This window comes from Cuculus canorus, chromosome 3 (genome assembly GCF_017976375.1).
Source record: "Cuculus canorus isolate bCucCan1 chromosome 3, bCucCan1.pri, whole genome shotgun sequence".
Lineage (NCBI taxonomy): Eukaryota > Metazoa > Chordata > Aves > Cuculiformes > Cuculidae > Cuculus > Cuculus canorus.
In genome coordinates, this window is record NC_071403.1 from 94,903,228 (window position 1) to 94,922,757 (window position 19,530).

The 19,530-nt window shown below is 40.0% G+C and overlaps 1 protein-coding gene across 2 annotated transcripts in view; it reads left to right on the forward strand.

The window, feature by feature from the left end:
- PTPN14 (protein tyrosine phosphatase non-receptor type 14) overlaps positions 1 to 14,255 on the forward strand; it is a 114,587-nt gene extending 100,332 nt beyond the window's left edge. For both annotated transcript variants that reach the window (XM_054060923.1, XM_054060924.1), the window contains exons 16-19: positions 3,509 to 3,637; positions 4,532 to 4,766; positions 6,937 to 7,100; positions 12,000 to 14,255. In XM_054060923.1, the coding sequence (XP_053916898.1) occupies positions 3,509 to 3,637; positions 4,532 to 4,766; positions 6,937 to 7,100; positions 12,000 to 12,128 (657 nt within the window). In that variant the 3' untranslated portion in view covers positions 12,129 to 14,255. The remainder of the gene's footprint in view (positions 1 to 3,508; positions 3,638 to 4,531; positions 4,767 to 6,936; positions 7,101 to 11,999) is intronic.
- The last annotated feature ends 5,275 nt before the right edge of the window (positions 14,256 to 19,530 follow it).

The window sequence follows — 19,530 nt, forward strand, 5'->3', positions numbered from 1 at the left end:
TTTTAAACCTCATGAAAATGCATTAGGTCAGCCTCAATACCTAAAATGGAATATAGTTGTCATGATTCTGTACCTGAGAGAAAGAGCAGCTAAATGAAGCACAAGATGGTGTTACTCCTAGAGAAGAATAAATTCAGTTTCCGCCAGTGGGAGTGCTTACTAGAATCATCTGCAGGCAAACTTTCCTACTCACCGCTGGGGGACTGCAACCAGCCATGCAGAATGTGCCCCTGCAACTGACTGGTGCAGCTTGAAAGAAATACTGCATAAGGTGTGACTGAAACATTTTTTTCCATTTGCTAGCAGATAGGATACAATTTCTAAAAATCAAGGATATGTACCTCCATGTATGCAGTTCCATGTGCGAAGAAAAATTATGTAGTTGTGAGTAATGTATATTCATGTGATACTGCAATATTAATTGTTAATTCAATGTAGAAATAGTTTAAGATGTGATCTGACTGTTACTTTCAAACACAGCCAGTTTTAACAGTGAACTATCCTGCAGTGGCTGCGGATGATTGTTTTTTCTTTAAGCTTCCTGTACTATTTGCAGTTGTTGGCTTTTACTCTACCCTGAGAACAGTAACAGCACTCCTCTCCCTCAAGTGACAGATTCTCTTGTCAGAGAGGGCTGTCTGCTTTTTCTCATTGTCAGAATCCAAATTAAAAAGAAATAATTAAAAATTAATAAATAAAATAATTAATAAATAAAAATTAATAAATAACACCTCACGTTAAATGAATATTTTCCTGGAGTAAAAGCCTTTTAAAAAGTTTACAGAGATTTGCTGGCCTTCTTGGTTCTGATTTGCAGTGTTAAATCCTGTTGATTCAAAACAATTTCTGAACCAAGATCCTGGCTGGTTATTGCTTTTCTACATAGCCTGGTAGGTAGCAGATACTGAGTTTTTGCATAATCAGACGTTGCTATGATGATGGATTTATGAGCCCAAAATATTTCATCTACTTTGTTAGGAGGCCAAAAAAAGAGATTCCTAACATAAATTATGCCCACAAAGCAATACTAGCCAGAAAAGAATTTTCCCTGGCCAGTTTTGAGTCCACATTTTACCTTGTGTGTCAGCGTTGGACATTCACCCATCTCACATTCATAAAGCACCCAGGAACACATACAAATGTTTTAGTGTCTGGACCTGGTCCTTGCCAGTATTTTCCTCTTGCACTTGTAGTAGTGCATATGGAAGCCAAGCAGATGTGCTTTTGCTTAGAAAGTGAAATCGCATCTGTGAAATTTACTTCAGTAGCACAGAGTGTGTGTGTTTGCAGCCCAATATTCAATTTTTAATATCCTGCAGTCAGGGCATTAGAATGCAGTAAACATTCCAGGCATCCCATTCCCTCTAGACTATTTATGGTCCTTTCATATCTTATGCCAGGAGGCTGGATATTTGGACCAGAAGTCAATAAACAAAGAAAACTCCTCTATCATCCTGATAAGATCCATGCCTAGAGGATTCCAGCTCTGCCTGTGAGCCCCACAGTTTTACAGTATTTCTCTGCTTACTGACATTTGCTGCTAAGATTCTAAGATTGTCATCTATACCAGAGAGATAAATTATAATTAAATTTGCAGATTAAACAAAAAGTTCTTAAGAGCATTTCATCTGACTGTTTGGGTCAGGTCAGGATTAACTGAAAAAGCTCAATAATGCTACACCAGCACTCATCACTGCAGGCAACCATGCAAGTGCAAGACCAGCACAAGTATGAGATGCCAGGTAGTACTGTGTGGTTTATATTCATTCCCACCCAGTGCAAGAATTTGAGGAGTTTACCTGCATTGGTCTTGCAGATTTTAACCATCATGCACAGAGGAGAATGCTGCAGAATATGAATTAAGCAAACAAGCTGGTGTACAGAGTTGAAAACCATTTTCAGTGGAGTGAAAAATTTATCATTATACAAATGCTATGCTAGTTACACATGTAAAAAGCCAAGTGACTCAGCTTACTGAACAGCTGTTTGCATAACAAATAAATAGATTCTATTTCTGGAAATGTATTTGAAGACCTATACCTTAAATATAGCGTATGCCTAAACCTGTCAGTTATTGATTGCTCCTCGTAGCGGTGTCTAACAGCACCTTGATATTTATGGATGTGTCAGCATTTCTGTTGTAAATCTTCTCTGGGATTTATAACTTTGTTGTGAGAAGTAGCTCTGGGCAAACATGTGGAGTTAGGATGTCTTAGCCTGAGAAGGAAAAACATTTTAACTTTCCAAAATAATTAGTTCGTCTGAGTTTGCTTTCTGCTGGCAAGCACATTTTAAAATGATATCTAGTAGCTCTGGAACTGGTTTGGCTTTTTACCTGAAATATTGGAAAAACCCCCTATTTTTATATAAACCTTTTTTAATGTTTAGCAAAAAATCTGTCATAGAATATTTTTTTACATAAAAGTGATTTTTTTTTTTTTTTAACTGCCTTAAGTATGAGGATCTGCCTCAGTTAGGTAAGTGGTGCAGTGTTTTATACTGGTTAAGTCCAAGGTACTACTGAGTCTACTCAGGGCACTACATGATTTATAGTGTGTAAATCTGTGTGTTAGTGCTTTAAAGATAATTTCACGATGTGTTGTCATGAAAGCAGACAGATACTTCTTTAAGATCTGGTTGGTAATCCTGTTGTGTATTGAGAAATAGACTTGTGTGACTACAGCTTTAGATAACTTTAAATTTCACATGGCGTTTGAAAGCCATTTAATGGGCTGGATTTACTTTATAGACGTTTGCAGCTTCTGAACTGGAAAACCTGAGATGAGTGAGGAAGAGTAACTTGAAGCCTGTCTTGATCCCATTGCTAGCTGGCCAACAGGCCCATGCGAGCTCTGTGTTATGTACAGTGTGGCTGCATAACTGCATCCTCTGGGAATGGCTTTGCCACATCTTCAGCAGTGATCAATGTAGTAAGAGCCTGTTTAAGAAATTATTTTTTGCCCGAGTGGAAAATAATTGAAGGAGGCCCTAAACAGCAGAGGCCTTTAGCTTTCCTTGTGCAAAATGTCATTTGTGTTCAGGTTTTCTAAACCACCGTGTGTTAATTTGCAGCAATGCAATGACTTGTTAATACATATGGACACTTCCCCTGGTGCTCAGTTGTTCTTTCATCATGGGTCTGTCACAAGGCCAGAGAAGTCAGTCAGCTGTTTAATTGTATTTCAACCATATCAGAAATGGGGCCTTAAAAAAAAAAAAAAAAAGTTTTTTTCATCTGTATGATCCAGATTTAATGGCAAGCAAAATAGATGAAGTTTTGCTTGAAGCCTTATGTTTATGGGCATCAAGAAAGGACTTAGAATCACCGAAGATTGTGTTTTGTCAGATTTGCTCCAATCAAGAGGATGATTCTTGTCCAGAATTTTGAACAAAAGTGGAAGAACAAAGAAGTGAATGTTTCATTACGGTCTCCTTTGTTTAAAGGGCAGCTCTGGCACAGACACTGCTGAGAATTTGGGTGCTGACTATTTTTTCTCCTTACTCCCAGGTGACTGTAGGTGGAGAGGAGTGGCACTACATTGCTACGCAAGGGCCTCTGCCACACACATGCCATGACTTCTGGCAGATGGTGTGGGAACAGGGAGTGAATGTTATAGCCATGGTCACAGCTGAAGAGGTATGTAGAATCCCAGAAAACAGTTCTTTCTGATGTGAGCAAATCTCTTGTTATCATCACTTCCCACACCAGTAACCTGTTTTTTATATCAACAGCCCTTTTTCCTCTTAACTCTGTTTGAACATATGCTTGTATTGCTATAATACTGTACTTTGTAACTTTCTGATACTGGGTTTGGCAAGTACTAAAGTGAAACAAGCAGAGCTCCCCCTCCCCCCTGCTTCACTTCAGCTCGGCCAAAACATTTCCATTGGAATGTGAGAGTGCTGAACTGCCCCTGGTTAAAATGACACAGGTTTCCACCCCATCCAAGGACACTCTTATCGGCTGAAAAGAGACCAGAAGCTGTTGTTTCCGTAGAAGTGTCCCTGTGAAAAAAGAGATCTTTTTATTCTTATGCCAAGCAAAACAGTTATTTCTATTGTAATCCAAGAACTATGCGCTATGTTATAAAAACTGGCACACATTGCTAACTCACACTGCATTCTGCTCTGTGCCTGGTTGCTTTTAGCAAAGACAGGGTGTAGCACACCAAGGCACTGTCCAGTTCCAAGGACTGTTCAACAACAGATACTTAGAAGCTGCTGAAGAGAATCTTTTTCCATTTAAAGGAAAGGCTTCCTTGTGAGGGGAATTGTAGGCAGCAGCTGGCTTTTGCCACAAGACAAGAGCTAGTACTTCAAGTGTATTTATGCTTAGAAATATTATATGGCTGAGAGTTTTAATGGATATTTTCTTTACTTTGTGGGATGCTCCTTGCTCTTCCAGTGATTTGAAATAAGAGTACTTGACTTATATGCAGAATTTTATGACTTCTGTTTGTAGAGAATTATAATTGCAGGAACTAATGGTTATTTTTTTGTTTATTTGTTTGTTGGGTGGTTGGTTTTTAAGGAGGGAGGAAGAAGTAAGAGTCATCGTTACTGGCCTAAACTGGGCTCTAAGCACAGCTCAGCCACTTATGGGAAATTCAAGGTGACAACTAAGTTCCGCACAGACTCCGGCTGCTATGCAACTACTGGTCTGAAGGTCAAGCATCTTCTCTCAGGACAAGAGAGGACAGTGTGGCATTTGCAGTACACTGACTGGCCAGACCATGGGTGTCCAGAAGAGGTCCAAGGCTTTTTGTGTAAGTTTTCTTTTAACTTGCAAGATAAAATACATCGAGGGAAAGGTTGCTTACACTGGATTCAGTTCAGTTCAGCTAGTACAGCTGGGATTGATCTTAAATGATTATTGCTGTGGCTTACAAAGGCCTCAACTAGGTTGTACTTAGCTGCAATTTGGAGTTAAAAACAGTGAGATTCAAGAGGTAGAAGCTAAGGTGATTGAGCATGTTGGTCCTGAAAGACCTGACCTAAAGGAGAAAAATCAGAGGCAGCAGTAGCGCTAAAGACTTAGATACCTCTGCTGGTGGATCTGTCAGTATAAGTTATTGCCGCTTCCGAGCTACCTAATGAGTGTAGGAGATATTAGGCTGCACACAAATGTGATTAGAGAGGCCTGGGTGAGAGAGGTTCAGATGTTAGTGAAATACGGCATAACTCCTCCAGTTTTACAAGAGGCCCTTACTGCTGACAGTCAGCATTTAGTAATCCGGATGCATTGCACTTGTTGCAGAAGAGCAGAGTGTTCCATCACATACACAGTAAGTCTAAACTTGCTGCTGCCCTTCTAGCTATGTGTACCTAGGCGATGTATAAGAGTCTTCCCAATTAAATATGGTCCTGGTTCATGCATTTCTGAAAATACAGCCATTATGTTAACCTGTAATGAGTTAATAGCGCTTCCTACCTCTTACCAAGTGATAAACACTACCATATTAAGTAACAGGAATTCAACCATTATTTAACTAAAGCCACATTTCTAGCACTGCAGCAGAGTGTGCTGCAGAGATCTTTACGTTACCACTGAAGGTGTCTGTACATGACATACTTGATGGATTGGAGGTGCCTGCCCTCTTAATTCCTGAAACTTTGCAGCTGCAGCAGCATAGCTCTGTTGCAGCTAAGTCTTCTCTCAGCAAGGCCCATAAGTTCCACTTCAGTCTTGACACAGCTACGGTCCTTTAGTGATCCACTCTCCTTTGTCTGGTATAAGCTTGATGTAAATAACATGTTGTTTTCCTATTTCTGTAATCAGGGCAGAAAAGAAAAAAAGACATTTCAGCTTTAGCAAAGCAATGCCATGGATCTGTCTTTAAGGCAAAGCTGTTGCCCAATTCCTAGTTTTGTTTTATACTTTGTTTTCCTCGCCAACTCACATAGCTGTGGTTGGGCATGACAGTAATTGGAACCTAATTGTCCCCATTTCCCCTGTCCCATGGTTTGACACCACATACAGTTGCATTTCACTGTGTATATTAAAATGCAGCTTTTCTGATGTTGGTAGGCCTTCAGCCACAGCCTTCCTGTGTGAAAAAGGCTGCTAGGGTTGCAGTGTCATGATGGCGGGAGTCAGGGCATGAGAGTATGGCTCAGCTCTCATTTCCCACTCTAACTGGTGGGAAGCAAAATGTCTAAGAGTTATGAACCTGGATATATCTTTCTGGGCGAGGTCCATCATCTTTGTCATGCATCTGTACTATGCTGGAATGATGTTTAGAGGTCGGAGTTGGAGATGTATTTTATGGCGTGTTTATCTAACCAGATGAGCTTCCAGTGTTCAAGGTACTCTCTGTGGTTTGACAGTGGAATGCGTTGAATAACACTGGGACAGCCACACAAAACAACTGTTCTTGATTCATCCACTTTCTAGAAATGGCTTCAGGGAAAACAAAGACAGTGAGTTCCAGAAGGTCTCGTAGCTGGTGAGAAACACGTTCTGAGCAGAGAAGTGGATGAGATTGTGACTCACTCTAGAAGGGAGAAGGTAGAGAGGGGGAAATGAGGCAGATGGATCCTCGCTTCCCATCTGATATTGGCTTTGACAGGCAGTAGTTTCAGTGGGACTTAGCTGTTGTTTTGATCCCAGCCTGTTAATAGTAGGAATTGCTGTAAGTAATGTCTAGAATCATCTGCTTAGGGGACCTGGAGATTTGCAGAGGGGAAAACAGAATTTAATCTTTTAAAAACCTATTTAATTTAAAGGAGTAGCCTCCCAAGTAATAATGGACACCCAGCTGGTACTTGCTGGATGCGGTGCTGTGCAGTGCACTCTGGCCAAAATAATTAGTATGTTGTAAAAAATGTAAATTATTGCCACTTTGACAAACAATGAGTTTTCCATATTATTTGTTCCCCATTTTTTACATTTAGACATATAGATGTTTGCAACCTTGTCTGCATTTTATCTTGCAGCTTACTTGGAGGAGATACAGTCAGTGCGTCGCCATACCAACAGTGTGTTGGACAGCAGCAACAACTGCAACCCTCCTATCGTGGTTCACTGCAGCGCTGGGGTAGGAAGGACCGGAGTGGTTATCCTAACAGAACTGATGATTGGGTGCTTGGAGCATAATGAAGTAAGTCACCTCCTTTCTCAAGACAAATGCCAAGCTCATTTCTTGTCTAATGAACTACATTTCTGAGGTTAAAATTAAAAGGAATTGAAATGTTTTGTTTATATTACCTTCGTGAGACAAGGAACTTAAATTGTAGAATCACTAGGTTGGAAAAGACCTTTGAGATCATCAAGCCCAACCATACCTGTCCACTACTAAATCATATCTCTAAACAAACAGGGATATGCAACAGGCAGAGATTTCCCTCAGCAGTTTACTTGCTGTATTTCTCTGTTGAGTTGATGTTATGAATTTTTTTATTAGTATTATTTTAATACATTCAAAATTAGGGCTTTCTTCTCTCTTAAGAGTTTAGTTTAATTCATACCTGTACTTAACGATCTGGAGATGACATGTTTACAAGGACTACCTGAGAGAGGCTACAGAATAATGTTGGCTTCTGTGCTCTTTTAACTGAAGTTTTCTGCTCTCTGAATTCTCTCTTTGGACTTCCTCCTCTCTCCTGTATTGTCTCTATTTTCACCTGGAACAACACTTAACTGTGTATTAAAAAAAAGGTATGTGTATGTTGGGTCATAGGGCTTTAAGAACTGCAGCCATCACTACAAGACTAGTAACAGTCTGCAGTTACGAATAGGAGAACCAGCAGGGTAACCATGTTTAACAACTTGCTCTTCATCTGTGTCCTGTGTCGCTGGGGAACTGTCTGGGAAGTACATCACATCTTGAATAGCAATGTGCCACACAGTTTCAACATGACAGCTATTGAAACTGGGGATTTATATTGTCAAAGAAACCACTTAAAGACCAAAACCTCTCGTAGAGATAAGAATGCATCAAGAGTGACAAATAGACATTTATTATCTGCCCTTCCCATTAATCATCCACTGGATGAGTTGCTTGAAATGCAGGACTGGAGGTACACACCTGAAATGTTCATCTACTTTCTGTGTTACTATAGAGGAGTTATAGATTGTAGCCTGTCTGTGCAAGGCACTATGTGAAGTGCAACTTACAGGCTAATTAAAAACCTGAGTCCTAAAGCAGACAAGTACCAATGTACTTTCCTTTTCATCACTATTTTTAAAAAAAAAGGTGATGCGAAGAAGTCATTTTTTTTGTCCTCTGTGTTTCTCTGTTATCTCCCTTCAGCAGCTTGTCATTCCATAGTTGCAAAACCGCCTAGATATTCTGGGCTCCATTTAGCTGAGATGAACCTCCTCTAGCTCTGTTTGGCCTTCACTAGAGATGAAGCTGTCCCATAGATTTGTGTTACAATTTACACTTTTTCTTTTCTTTTTATTTGAGAGGTGGGATAAGTCGGGAGGAAGGGGAAGGAGCTGACATGGACAGAGGGGACCCACGAGTATGTGATTTGGGAATCCTGCAGCCTTCCTGCACTGGCTGCTGTTTAGTAACAACTGTTGTGTGGGACAACAGCTCTGACTCTCAAGCCTGCTTGACTTCTTTCCTGACACACTGGCATCTGGAAGTGACTGCTTCTGTGATTCACACAGCAGCCATGAAATTCCTGCAAGACAGGGGAAATATGGATAGTTAAAGAACCATAGCTGAATTGCTTATGAGCATCAGTGTAGTTGTGTCTGCTTTACAGTAACCTGCATATGCTGATGGTGTGCCAGGAACAAACACTAACAGCTGAGCAACATTTTGGTCCCCTTACTTTGTCTGTGGTTTGCAGAAGGTATCTATTTGACAAAGAGTACCTGAGTACCAAGTGCCAATAAAGGCCGTACTTGAACATCTGAGCATGGGGGTGAGCCTTGACATTTAGTAGAATTCTCATCAACTTTGCCAGGAGCTGATGGCAGTGCTCAATAATAAGGGATTTCTCTGATGTCGCTTAATTAAAGCATTCTTTTGTCTTGATTAATGGTGGAAATAATAATTAATTTTAATATAAAAGACGATTTTCCTTAAGGGCTTTGTTGATCTAGTTTATGCTAAGTTAATTTTTTTGGTTTGTTAAAACCTAATTAAAAAAAAAATTAAAATCTTAAGATTCTGTTATTAGTTAAGCAGTATGTTTTCAGTTTGTGACATTCTGTGCAGAGAGGGTTCCTTTTCGTGCAGCAGTTTTACTGGTTTATTTTGAAGTCGGATTAATCGGATTTTTTCTGCAATAAAATGACTACCTAAAATGTTTTAGTCTTATGAGTTGGTCGATTTCCCTGGAAGTGTCCTAGTAACTAAATATATTAATAACAACATTTTAGCAGTGAATGAAAAAAGGGGAGGGAGGTTGAAAATCCTTATGCAGACCATCTTGGAATGTCTGCAGCAGTGCTGGAACTCAAACCAGAACTCTTGATTTTGAGGTTTCAGGTGTGGGTAAAAAGCCATGTTTAATGAAATTCTGTACAGCTTAAGTCACTGTGGGTTCTGGGCTGGTTGAGTCTGAAGTTGTGTGTCTCATTGCAGAGATCTAGTTTCATTAACTTGCTATATCAGAGGAAATATGTCACATCATTACATCCTTACTGCTGTAGACACATAAAACAAGAAAGTAATTGAGATCCTGCTCCACAGACTTCTAGTTTGGTCTTGGCACTGGGACATTAACTTGTGATTGCAGCTGCAGTGCGTTTTCATAGGGGAGGGCTTTTAGTCTGAGAGTCAGAAATGGGTAGCGTTTTTGTTTGTTCTTTTTTCAAAAGCCACCTCAGCAGAGCATTACATTTCATTTTTTTGACATATGCATTTTTATGAAGGCGAGTTTGAAGATTCTTGCCTGGAGTAAAATGCTCAGTTAACTACAAATAGTGAAGTGTCAAATAGGCAGGATGGGCTTTTCTTTCATTTCTGTGGTAAGTCAAAGCCTCATCCATTTTGAGGAGGTGCACAGATCACTGTGTGCCCAGTAAAAAATCAACCAGCTGTCAAGAACTGAACTGCTGAAACAGGAATGTGCAGGTTGAAGCTGGTCTGCATTTCTGCTGCAGTTGTTCAGGTGAGATCAGGTTCTGCGTGACTCTGCCCAGCAAGTACTGCGTGGCTTTTGTAAGCATTCAAGTCCACAGAGAGGCTTTTTGTGAGTTAGCCGAGTTAACTGAAGGAGTTTCCAATTTTCTTTTGCACTTGTATGAAAATAATATGACATGACTCATCACAAATCTTTATGCTTGTTGGCTCTCTGGAGATGTCCTTTTATAACAGCTTGTTGAGGTATGTGGCAGAAAATTTAGCCTTGTTTTCGGAAAGTGATAACCTGTAAGGGCTTGTTTACACAGAATGGAGATTGTGTTCTATAGTCATGGACAGAAGTCGATATGCAGCATGATTTGAAACTTTCCAGAAAACTTCAAGTGTGCATGGAAACAGACTCCTTGCTCAGATGGGCCTCCAGGGGTTAGCAGCAATCTTTATTTGTTTCTTTGTCCATTTGTCCAGGCGTTATGCTTATAACATTGCTCATCTCAGGCAAAAGATTTGCCAAGTTTCTTTTTATTTCTGGAATGGCAAACTGGCATCACAAAGTCCAGTTCGTATTGCCTGACAGAGGAATTGTTCTTCAGTTTTATATGTTGAACTGCTTAAGAGCTTCCTCAAAAGGAGCATGTATCTTAGTGCTTGTATTTACTGCTGCCGTAGAAAATTTACTGATGCCGTATCCTTCATCTTGGGTCATATTACAGGCTTTTTGAATTTAAGCCTGACAGGCTGGGCTTCATAGCTCAATGACTTCTGAATAGCTCCTCGTGTACCTGTTGTAACACATAAAACACCATAACATCATAGGTTGTTTGCTCCCTAAATGCTGGAAATACGATGGTAACAGCTAATTAAATTTGCAATGATTTCAAACACTTTACCTTATGGGCCTCTGTTTCACACAACTCATTTGTTTTTTCATTCAAACCATTATAAGAGTGCATGTGGTCCAGTGTGCTTGATAGGGTTAGAGTTGTTCTTTCACAGTGGATCTCCTGGTCCATCCCCACTTCCTGTGCTTTAGTTCCTGTTGCAGAGCATTTTCGGGGCACATAAGTGAATTTGATTTGGATGAAACTAAGCTGGAAGATGCCCTTTTGGAGAACACCTAATGTGTCCTGGCTGCTAGTGTATGATAGTAGATGGCAACAGACCAATGCTGGCCCGAAGTCTCCAAACCATGTATTGTGGAAAGTGGGTCCTCGTCTCACTTTACAGATGTATTTCTTCTGGAGCATTATTTCCTCGCATAGACTTGGTTGTGGGAAGACGGGGTTTCTGAATCTTTTGATGACAGCGAGTTCCCTTGTCTTGTAGCGGAAGGGTCGGTATATTTGCCTACACTTTAATTTTGTCTAAGGAACTTTTGTTATGATCCTGATGCCGGTTTGCCATTTAAAAAAATTCAAATGAATGAGTTGATCATGGTTCAGAGCACAGTTTGTAAGTGGCTACAGGGCCTGTTGTTGCATTCAGTGGTGGAGCCTGAACAGAGCTATATAATCTTGGCTGGTTTGTGTGAGACAGTCCCGATATATTGAGCCTTTTGCCTGAGGTAATATGACATATTAGTTTATTTAACGGAGTTGAAAATAGGTACGTGGGACCAGAAAAGACTCCAAAGAGAAGAAACCTTTTATGATGTGTTCAGTGCATGAGAGGTAATCAGTAGCACGCAGCTGGAAGACAAGAGTCTTTAGTCATCTGCCCATTTACATCAGTCCAGAAATTCCTCTAAGCTTTAGTGGAGTGGGGAAGTAACCTTTATCTACCACTCTAATGCCCTTTGAAGCATTTCAAAAGCTGGTGTATAAAAATTGTAGTATTTCACTACAGTTGGTTATAATACAGTTCCCTATGTCAGGTAACTGATATTTGAGACAATAATCGTTTGATTTAATGAACCTATATCCTTATGCTTTTTTTTTTCCCCCCTTTGCTTTACAGAAAGTGGATGTTCCTGTGATGCTGAGACACCTGCGGGAGCAGAGAATGTTTATGATCCAAACCATCGCCCAATACAAGTTTGTCTATCAAGTGCTTATCCAGTTCCTGCAAAACTCCAGACTTATTTAATCTTTTCAAACATCCCAGACCCACATTTGTGGATCTGAATGAACCAAGTGGAACTGCCTTGACAACACTGTGTGCATATATCGCACTTCTAAAGTTGTCTTGGAAGTAAGGAATAACTGTTCTTTACTAGAGTCTCCGGTGGATTATTTTATACAAGATATAATTTATTTTTCTTGGAATAACTTGTGAATTACTTTAATAACTTGTAAAACTTATAGTGACCTTTGAATTGAATGATATTTGACATGACTGGTCTGCATTGTAACACGTCCTTAGGGAAAACAATCCTTTGTAAAGGTAGTTTACTGGCTTCTATTTTACTACACAGCTTCTGAAATGAACAGTTACTTGGCAGTGGGCTTCTTCTCATGTAAGAATGCTTTGGACTTCCATGGTATTTTTACTTAGTAAGACCTGCTAGATATCAACTACAACCCTGTACGAGTGGAAGCTGAGAGGACACATTCCTGGAGCAGGGACAGCCAAGCCTCTGCACATGCAGCAGGGCGTGTTACAGAGGGTTCAAACACAGGACGTTGTGAGGGCAGAGTTTTGGGTGCTGAACTGTTCAAATTTCACAAGAATGGTTTTGGATTAATCCTTGAAAAAAGCAATATTGGATCTTTTAAATGAGGCCTTTGCTACTGTCTGCACTCCTTGAAGGGATTTGTAAGAGCTGAAGCAGTGCAGGGTGAAGTGCAGTGACCCACAGCAGGCTGAAGTCAGTGAATGAGTATTTCCAGTAACTGTGGTGGGCTTTTGGCTGAACAGCAGAGGAATTTCAACTAAATGCAGCTGGAAAAAAATCAAATCAGGCACCTCCTCATCAATTATACTGAAAGTTTTATTGCCTTGAGGCTTACCTCCTGTAGAAAAGGAATCTCATTTAAGTTAGACATCTCCAGTTGCCTTAGTTTCCCATGTGAACTGTTGTCTTCAGTGCTGTAATAATTTTACTTTCTAGTCATTTGAACTTTCTAGTCAAAATTATTAATATTGTCCTTCCTCCATGTCTGAGATCTCCAAATAGTGATCCTTGTGAGCTTTAGCTCAAGAGTCTGCTTTGACTCTTTACCAGTCACTGTCTTGTGGTTTGTGAACATATGGAGCCATCTTCCTTTCGGTGTTGGAAAACCTCACTTTGCTAGGCTGTCCTTTGTATTAAATTGCACAGATCATCTCTCTTGTCTGTCTGGACACTTTGGTTTCTCCCTCCTATTTATTATTACTATTTTATCTTGGTAGTGTTTAAGGATTCCAGTTAGCATTAGGAAGATGTTATGTAAGTATTACATATACAGGAGAAACAGTCCCTGTATAAAGTTTACAATCGGAACAGAAAAGGGAAACAAAACTCCTGTACAGCATAGATAGGGCATAAATTCTTAACTGGCTTGCCCTAGGCCAACAATGAAACCTATGACAGAGCTAAAAAAAATCCGCATGTTCTTTAACTATCTCAGCAGTTAGACCTGTCCTCCTCTCTTTTCCTCATCCTCTGTCTCTCAGCATTGGCTGTTTTGCACAACTTGATGCATATCCCCATCTCCAAACTATTTATTTCACTGGGGTAAATCATGCTGTGAATTACCCAGCAGTGTGTATGTGGTAACATTTACTTGCAGTTATGTAGAAGTGGTAGTAACTGTACTTTTAAAAAAGCTTAAGATGAAAATAAAAAAGCTTTAGCAAGTTGTGGTGGGGCTCCCACGCTGTTAAGAGATGGAAAGTTCCTGCACTGAGGTTGCTTCCCTTCTCCCACTGACTCCTATCTCCCATTTCTGCATGCTGCTACCCTCCTGTGGGCAGTCCAGCCCTGTTTGGACCCGGAGGTCCTGTTGGAACACTACAGAATGGGTCAGGCTGGAGGGGAGCCTTGGAGGTCTCTGGCCCCAGCCTTGCTCACCCCAGGACTAACTCTAAAGTTGGATAGGCTTGCCTGGGGTCACTTCTAGTTTCAGAAATCTCTAAGGGTGTACATGCGAAGGATTTTGCAGCATCTCAGGTCACCTGATGCAATGCTGTTACTCTGTCATGGTAAAATTCTTTTTATTTGTATCCATCCCCAGACAAATGTAATCTTCTAGTCACATCATTGCTTTTCTTTTGCATCCCCACCTCTGAAACCTTTAGCCTACAAGTTCTCTCGACTTCAGCATTAAAGGGACCTACATGCCTACCTGTCCCTAAAATCAGTCGGTGCTTAATCTAGGGCTCTGTATCGGAATCGTTTCTTAAGTGTATTTAAAACTTTGCTGTGTTTCATTTGGTACTCTGCAATACTGGCCTAATGAGGTGACAAGGATTCTGATGGAGACTTTTAACTAACAACAAATGCTGAGGAGTTACTTAGCTGTAATATCTTGACCATGTTCCTTCCAGGGATCAGTTGAGTTTTCAGTCTCTAATTTCTTCTGCCAATGCCAGCATCTCACTTGTTAAATTAGCAGCAACCATTTAAAGTCTTTTCAGCAGCATCTGCATGATAATTGCAGAGAGATGCTTTATATCTGGGAAACAAGCCAAGGAATAAACCTTGAAGCAAAGTGTATTAAATTAGTTATCTCGTTATAGCTTTTTGAATAATTTCCTAATGATGAATTAAGTTTGAACTCAGAGCTGTCAAGTCCCATTGCTCCACTTGGATGTGAGAAGCAGAAAATCAGGAGGGAAAAGAATTTGTTCCTATGTCTTATTATTCAGCTCTTCTTGGCTGACACGTACCCTTCTGTTTCAACAGTGAGCACAGGAAAGTTGTTGCATAAGAGAATGCAAAGAGCTGAGTTTAAAAGGAAGAAAATGAAGCAAAAGCTTTTTATGTAAATATGCATCATAGGTGTCTTAGAAAACTATTAATTACAAAATGGTACCAAAAATCCTTTCAAAATTAAGTCAGTGCCTATTAATGAGGCAAATAAATGGCTACATAGTAAACAGTCATTTCCAATTAACTCCTAACGTGGCTGGGATGGTAGATAGAGGCCAATATGACTCACTTTTTCCCTTTCATTGTCGAAGAATGGTAATTTTAAACTTTTCCTTTCATGTGACTTCAATGTATTTATTTTCCTGCTAGATTTTATCTTGACTAGATCTGCTAATATCATAAGTGAATTGGGCTGGTGCATGGCTTCAGAGGTTCCCTTCCACCCCAGCTTGCAAGCAAACCTCAGCATGCCGATGTTTTATGATTGAAATGTGATAGTGTTTTGTAGGGGAAAAACTGAACCTTCTTGACTTTGAACCTGTTGTAGTTTTATCAGGCCTAAATTGCTTGGGCAGTATTTCCTAACCTTTAGGGAGTGACAGGAAAATGCATTTTGCATCCAATTTCATTAGTCATAGCAGGAATGAACGCATGAGACTTAAAGCAACAGAACTGTTTAGTTCCTGTCCCACAGGCTCTAACAGTAGAATCCTTAAGTAGAAAAGGAGGAGAGTTTTTGCCGCCTGTTGTGTTGCATGGTTTTTAACATCAAAGCATGGCAGCAGGTAGGTTCTAAGAGACTGGTTTCATCCATTTGGAGTAAAGTTTGGACTGAAAAATCTCACAAAGATACATCAATGGTCAATGAATGGAGATGCATCTTAAAGTTTGATACGAGCACTCTTGTCCAAAGTGCCCACGTTGCAGTCTGGCATGTTTAGCCTATGCTCCTTGACTATTTCCAAGAGAGAGCCTGGAATGCATGAGTAAGTCTGACTTGGGAATCCATTGTGTGTATTTTCCTTTTTGTGCACTCTCAATCCGTATTTAGTTTTGCAATTTAACACTTTTTTTTTTTTTTTCTTTAAACTCTTCCCAACGATAGTAGTGAGGTTGCTGGCATTAAATTTTTGGTTAAAGTTACAGTCTGAGCATTTCATACCCAACATTGTCGGATTAGGGATGGGAGAGATGACGGACAAGTTCTGACGCTGTTTAGTGTTGTGGGCATCCTGTTTCCATCTTAGACAGGCTGCACTGGAGGACGGCAAAGATTAGCTGCTCAGGTCCTACTTGTTCCAGCTCCTCCTCAGGCCTGCTTTGGAACCTCTTGTCCTTGATAACCGAGGAAATGTGAAGCTTGATCCCACAAACTTTTTCCTGTATAGGATGCTTAACATTCTCGGAAATACTTATTCCCTAATCTGGCTTCAGCTAGCAGGAAACACAACTATAAAAACTTAACCTACTGCTAATGCAGTCTTTAAAAAAAGGAAAACTGAAGGACATGTCTGTTCCACTTATTTAAATCATTTGCCTCAGCTACAAATATTATTAAATATTTGCATGTTTTCAAGAGTTTTGTTTTTTTTTTTTCAAATTACTTTCTTGTAAGCACACAGAAATGCAAACGGTGAAACCTTGGTTGGAAAAGAATGAGTCTCAGTGCTTCAACAGAGAATGGTAATTTTAAGCTAATACGTTATTTTTTGATCCAGTGCTTTCTATGTCTCAGTAACTCTGAATTAAATGTTGATGGGCAATCTCACCTGAATATAGTACACAAATCTAGGGGGAAAATTCAGCAGCTACAGACTGTACTGCATTCGCAACAGCTGAGTTCCCACATGTCTCCTGGGAGGAGATGACAAGTTATTTAGCTGTTGTCAGTCTTCCTAACAGTTTGTGAACAGTATGCTTAGGAAATGGAGGCGTCAGTAGGACTGATATCTGCTGTAGCGGCTCTTGCATCACTGAGAGAGGCCAGAATTGAATTTTACTGCTTGTCTTTATGGAAAAGAATGCCTTACATCTTGAGAGCTAGGATGGCATTCAGCGTGTGAAATAAAGGATGCATCATATTGAAGGAACAAATACCCAGAATAGACCTTTAAAGGGTAGCACTCCATGAAAACATTATTTGTCCACCACTGTACAGAAGCGGATATAGATCTGCTGATGTATAGTCTGGTTATATAGAATCATAGAATAGTTTGGGTTGGAAGGGACCTTAAAGATCATCTAGTTCCCACCCCCCTGCCATGGGCAGGGACACGTCCCACTAGACCAGGCTGCCCAAGGCCCCATCCAACCTGGCCTCTAAAAATGGAGTTTATATTATATTATTAATTATTTGGAGTTTGGGGATGGATTTTAATACTAACAAGAGAAAGGTTGCAGTCCAAATCCCCAAGGCCATTGTACCTGTCTTGTTTTTAGACTTCTAGAAATGTTTTCTTGTAGAATCTGGTGCTATGGGACTCACAGATGCCATCTAAATCTTCAGAGAGGAGAGGAGGACATGATACATGCAGCTGCATGTAGCTTTGGCTTGCAAGGACTGTGATCTGAGGAAGGGAACAGCTGGCTGATTGGGCTGTTAGGCAAACAACAGCAGGTGGAGGTCTTAGCCATAAACTATTGTTAGATTGTGAAACAGAACACTTAGTGTATAGGTTGGAAATACTGGTGTTTATATATGTATTTAAAAGTAAGTAAATTTTGTCGGTGTCTTTAGAGTATATTACACTACAATTCCCTTGGTTCCTGTCAGCTGTTTTTGAGTTGGTGGTTTTTTTCAGTGTGTTAAAGTTCTGATGCCTGTGTTTTGTGTTGCATCCTCACTGTCAGTCTTCCATATGCTACAACAGCATGACTCTGCCTTTGGAGGTTGAACTGGAAGTCAGTGGTCAAATAGCAGCTTTCACTGAAGAATTCCAGAACTACTGAACAGCAAGGGAAAGACTAATGTTTCAGCTGATCCCTGAAATCAATATAGTGCTTAATAGTTTTACTCTTCCAAATCACCTGGGTAAGGACTCAGTGCTTTGGACACTCAACTTCAGATATTTCAGAGGCAGTGCTCCCCAATGAGGCAGGCAGGAATAAAAGAGGAAGGCTTCCTCCAAGATACTTCCACGGCAGGCTGGAGGTCCCACCCTGCCTTCAACAGTGGCTGGTAGTTGATACTTAAGGAAGAAATATGAATGCGTCTAGAAAAGGCTGCTCGGCTCCTCTAGCACACCTGGCAACCAGTCCTCTAAGGGCTTCCTGAGGTGAAAGTTATATCCTGCTCAGTGTGTTTAATAACTACTGATGGATCCATCCTCCAGGAATCGCATTACCTCTTCTTTAAAACCCAGTTATTCTTCTGGCCTTCACAATGTCCTGTGTGGTGAGCTCTACAACTTAATTATACATTACATCTATAAGAATTTCCTTTTTGTGTATGTTAAATAAAAGTATTTTCTTGCTGCTACTTGGTCTTTAAAAGAAAACAGATCTTTAGTGCTAGAGACACCGTTAACAGGATGTTTATCCTGTTAAGATTGCTCCATATGGAAAATATGTTTTCCTCATTAGCAAAGTACCGTTCTTCAGCTATTTTACAAAGGAAAAAAGTTTACACATGCAGATGACTGTAATATTCCCCATATATAATTGCGTGGGATGTGTTAAATGAAATAACATGCTTAAGTTTTATGTCACTGGATTTTACTGTCCTGTTTTACTTCAGTATTTTGAAGCTTCCTGTTTTATTTGTTCTGTAATTCTGTACATGGCAGTTTACCACAGAACAGTGATCTGAATCTCACAACCTCATTGTACGTACACATTTTGTAGAGAAATGAGACATCAGTTGTATGCCCTTCCTGCCCCTCACTCCCTCCTGCTAGGGCTGAATGGCAGAACTACTCTATGCTATTGAAAGCCTTTAAAAAAATAAATCTATGCATGCTATTTTATATTCTAATGTATTATTCATATCAGTACATAAGCTTATGCTTGTCAGTTTTATCTTGTGTATAGAACTGATTACTTTTGACAGTATTTTTGCACTGTTTCTTTTCTTTCTCTTTTTATAAAATTCTATTCAGCATTAATTGACTGCAATAATTTTTTACCCTTTCACTGCCGTTGTGTAAATAGTTTCTTATATGCTTTTGCAAATATGAAAATGTCTTCAGTCACTAAGGATTTTTTTGGTAAGGCTGTCCTTCATATTCACAGTATACAATAAATCCTTTTTTTTCAAGGAATGCTATGCTTGTGTTCTTTCCTGTACCACCTTAAGGTTTTGTATTTGCACCTATTGTGCTGGTGTTAGTTTCTGATGTTAAACATGCACAGCCAGGGCCACAGTGAGCCTTGAAGAACCTTCTGTAAACACTAATCCAAGTTTCACAGGGGCAAGGCTCCCATGCATGTGCTCACCTAATCCAATTCTTCAGTGTTGAAGTATAGTCTGGGCTGTGGACCTTCTGAAATGAAGGTGCTACTTTCCTGGACAAGGGCTTACGTTAAGCTAAAACCAGTCAGCTGGTGCCCTCTTCCTAGGCTTGGCTGTAGTTAAGTAGCCTTGGCTTTCTGGTATCATAAGATCTGCTGCAGATTTATCTATTCCAGCAACAACTGCTGGCTAGAAAGCAATGAAAGCTTTCAGCAAAATGAGCTGACAAACCCTTGTTTTCGAGT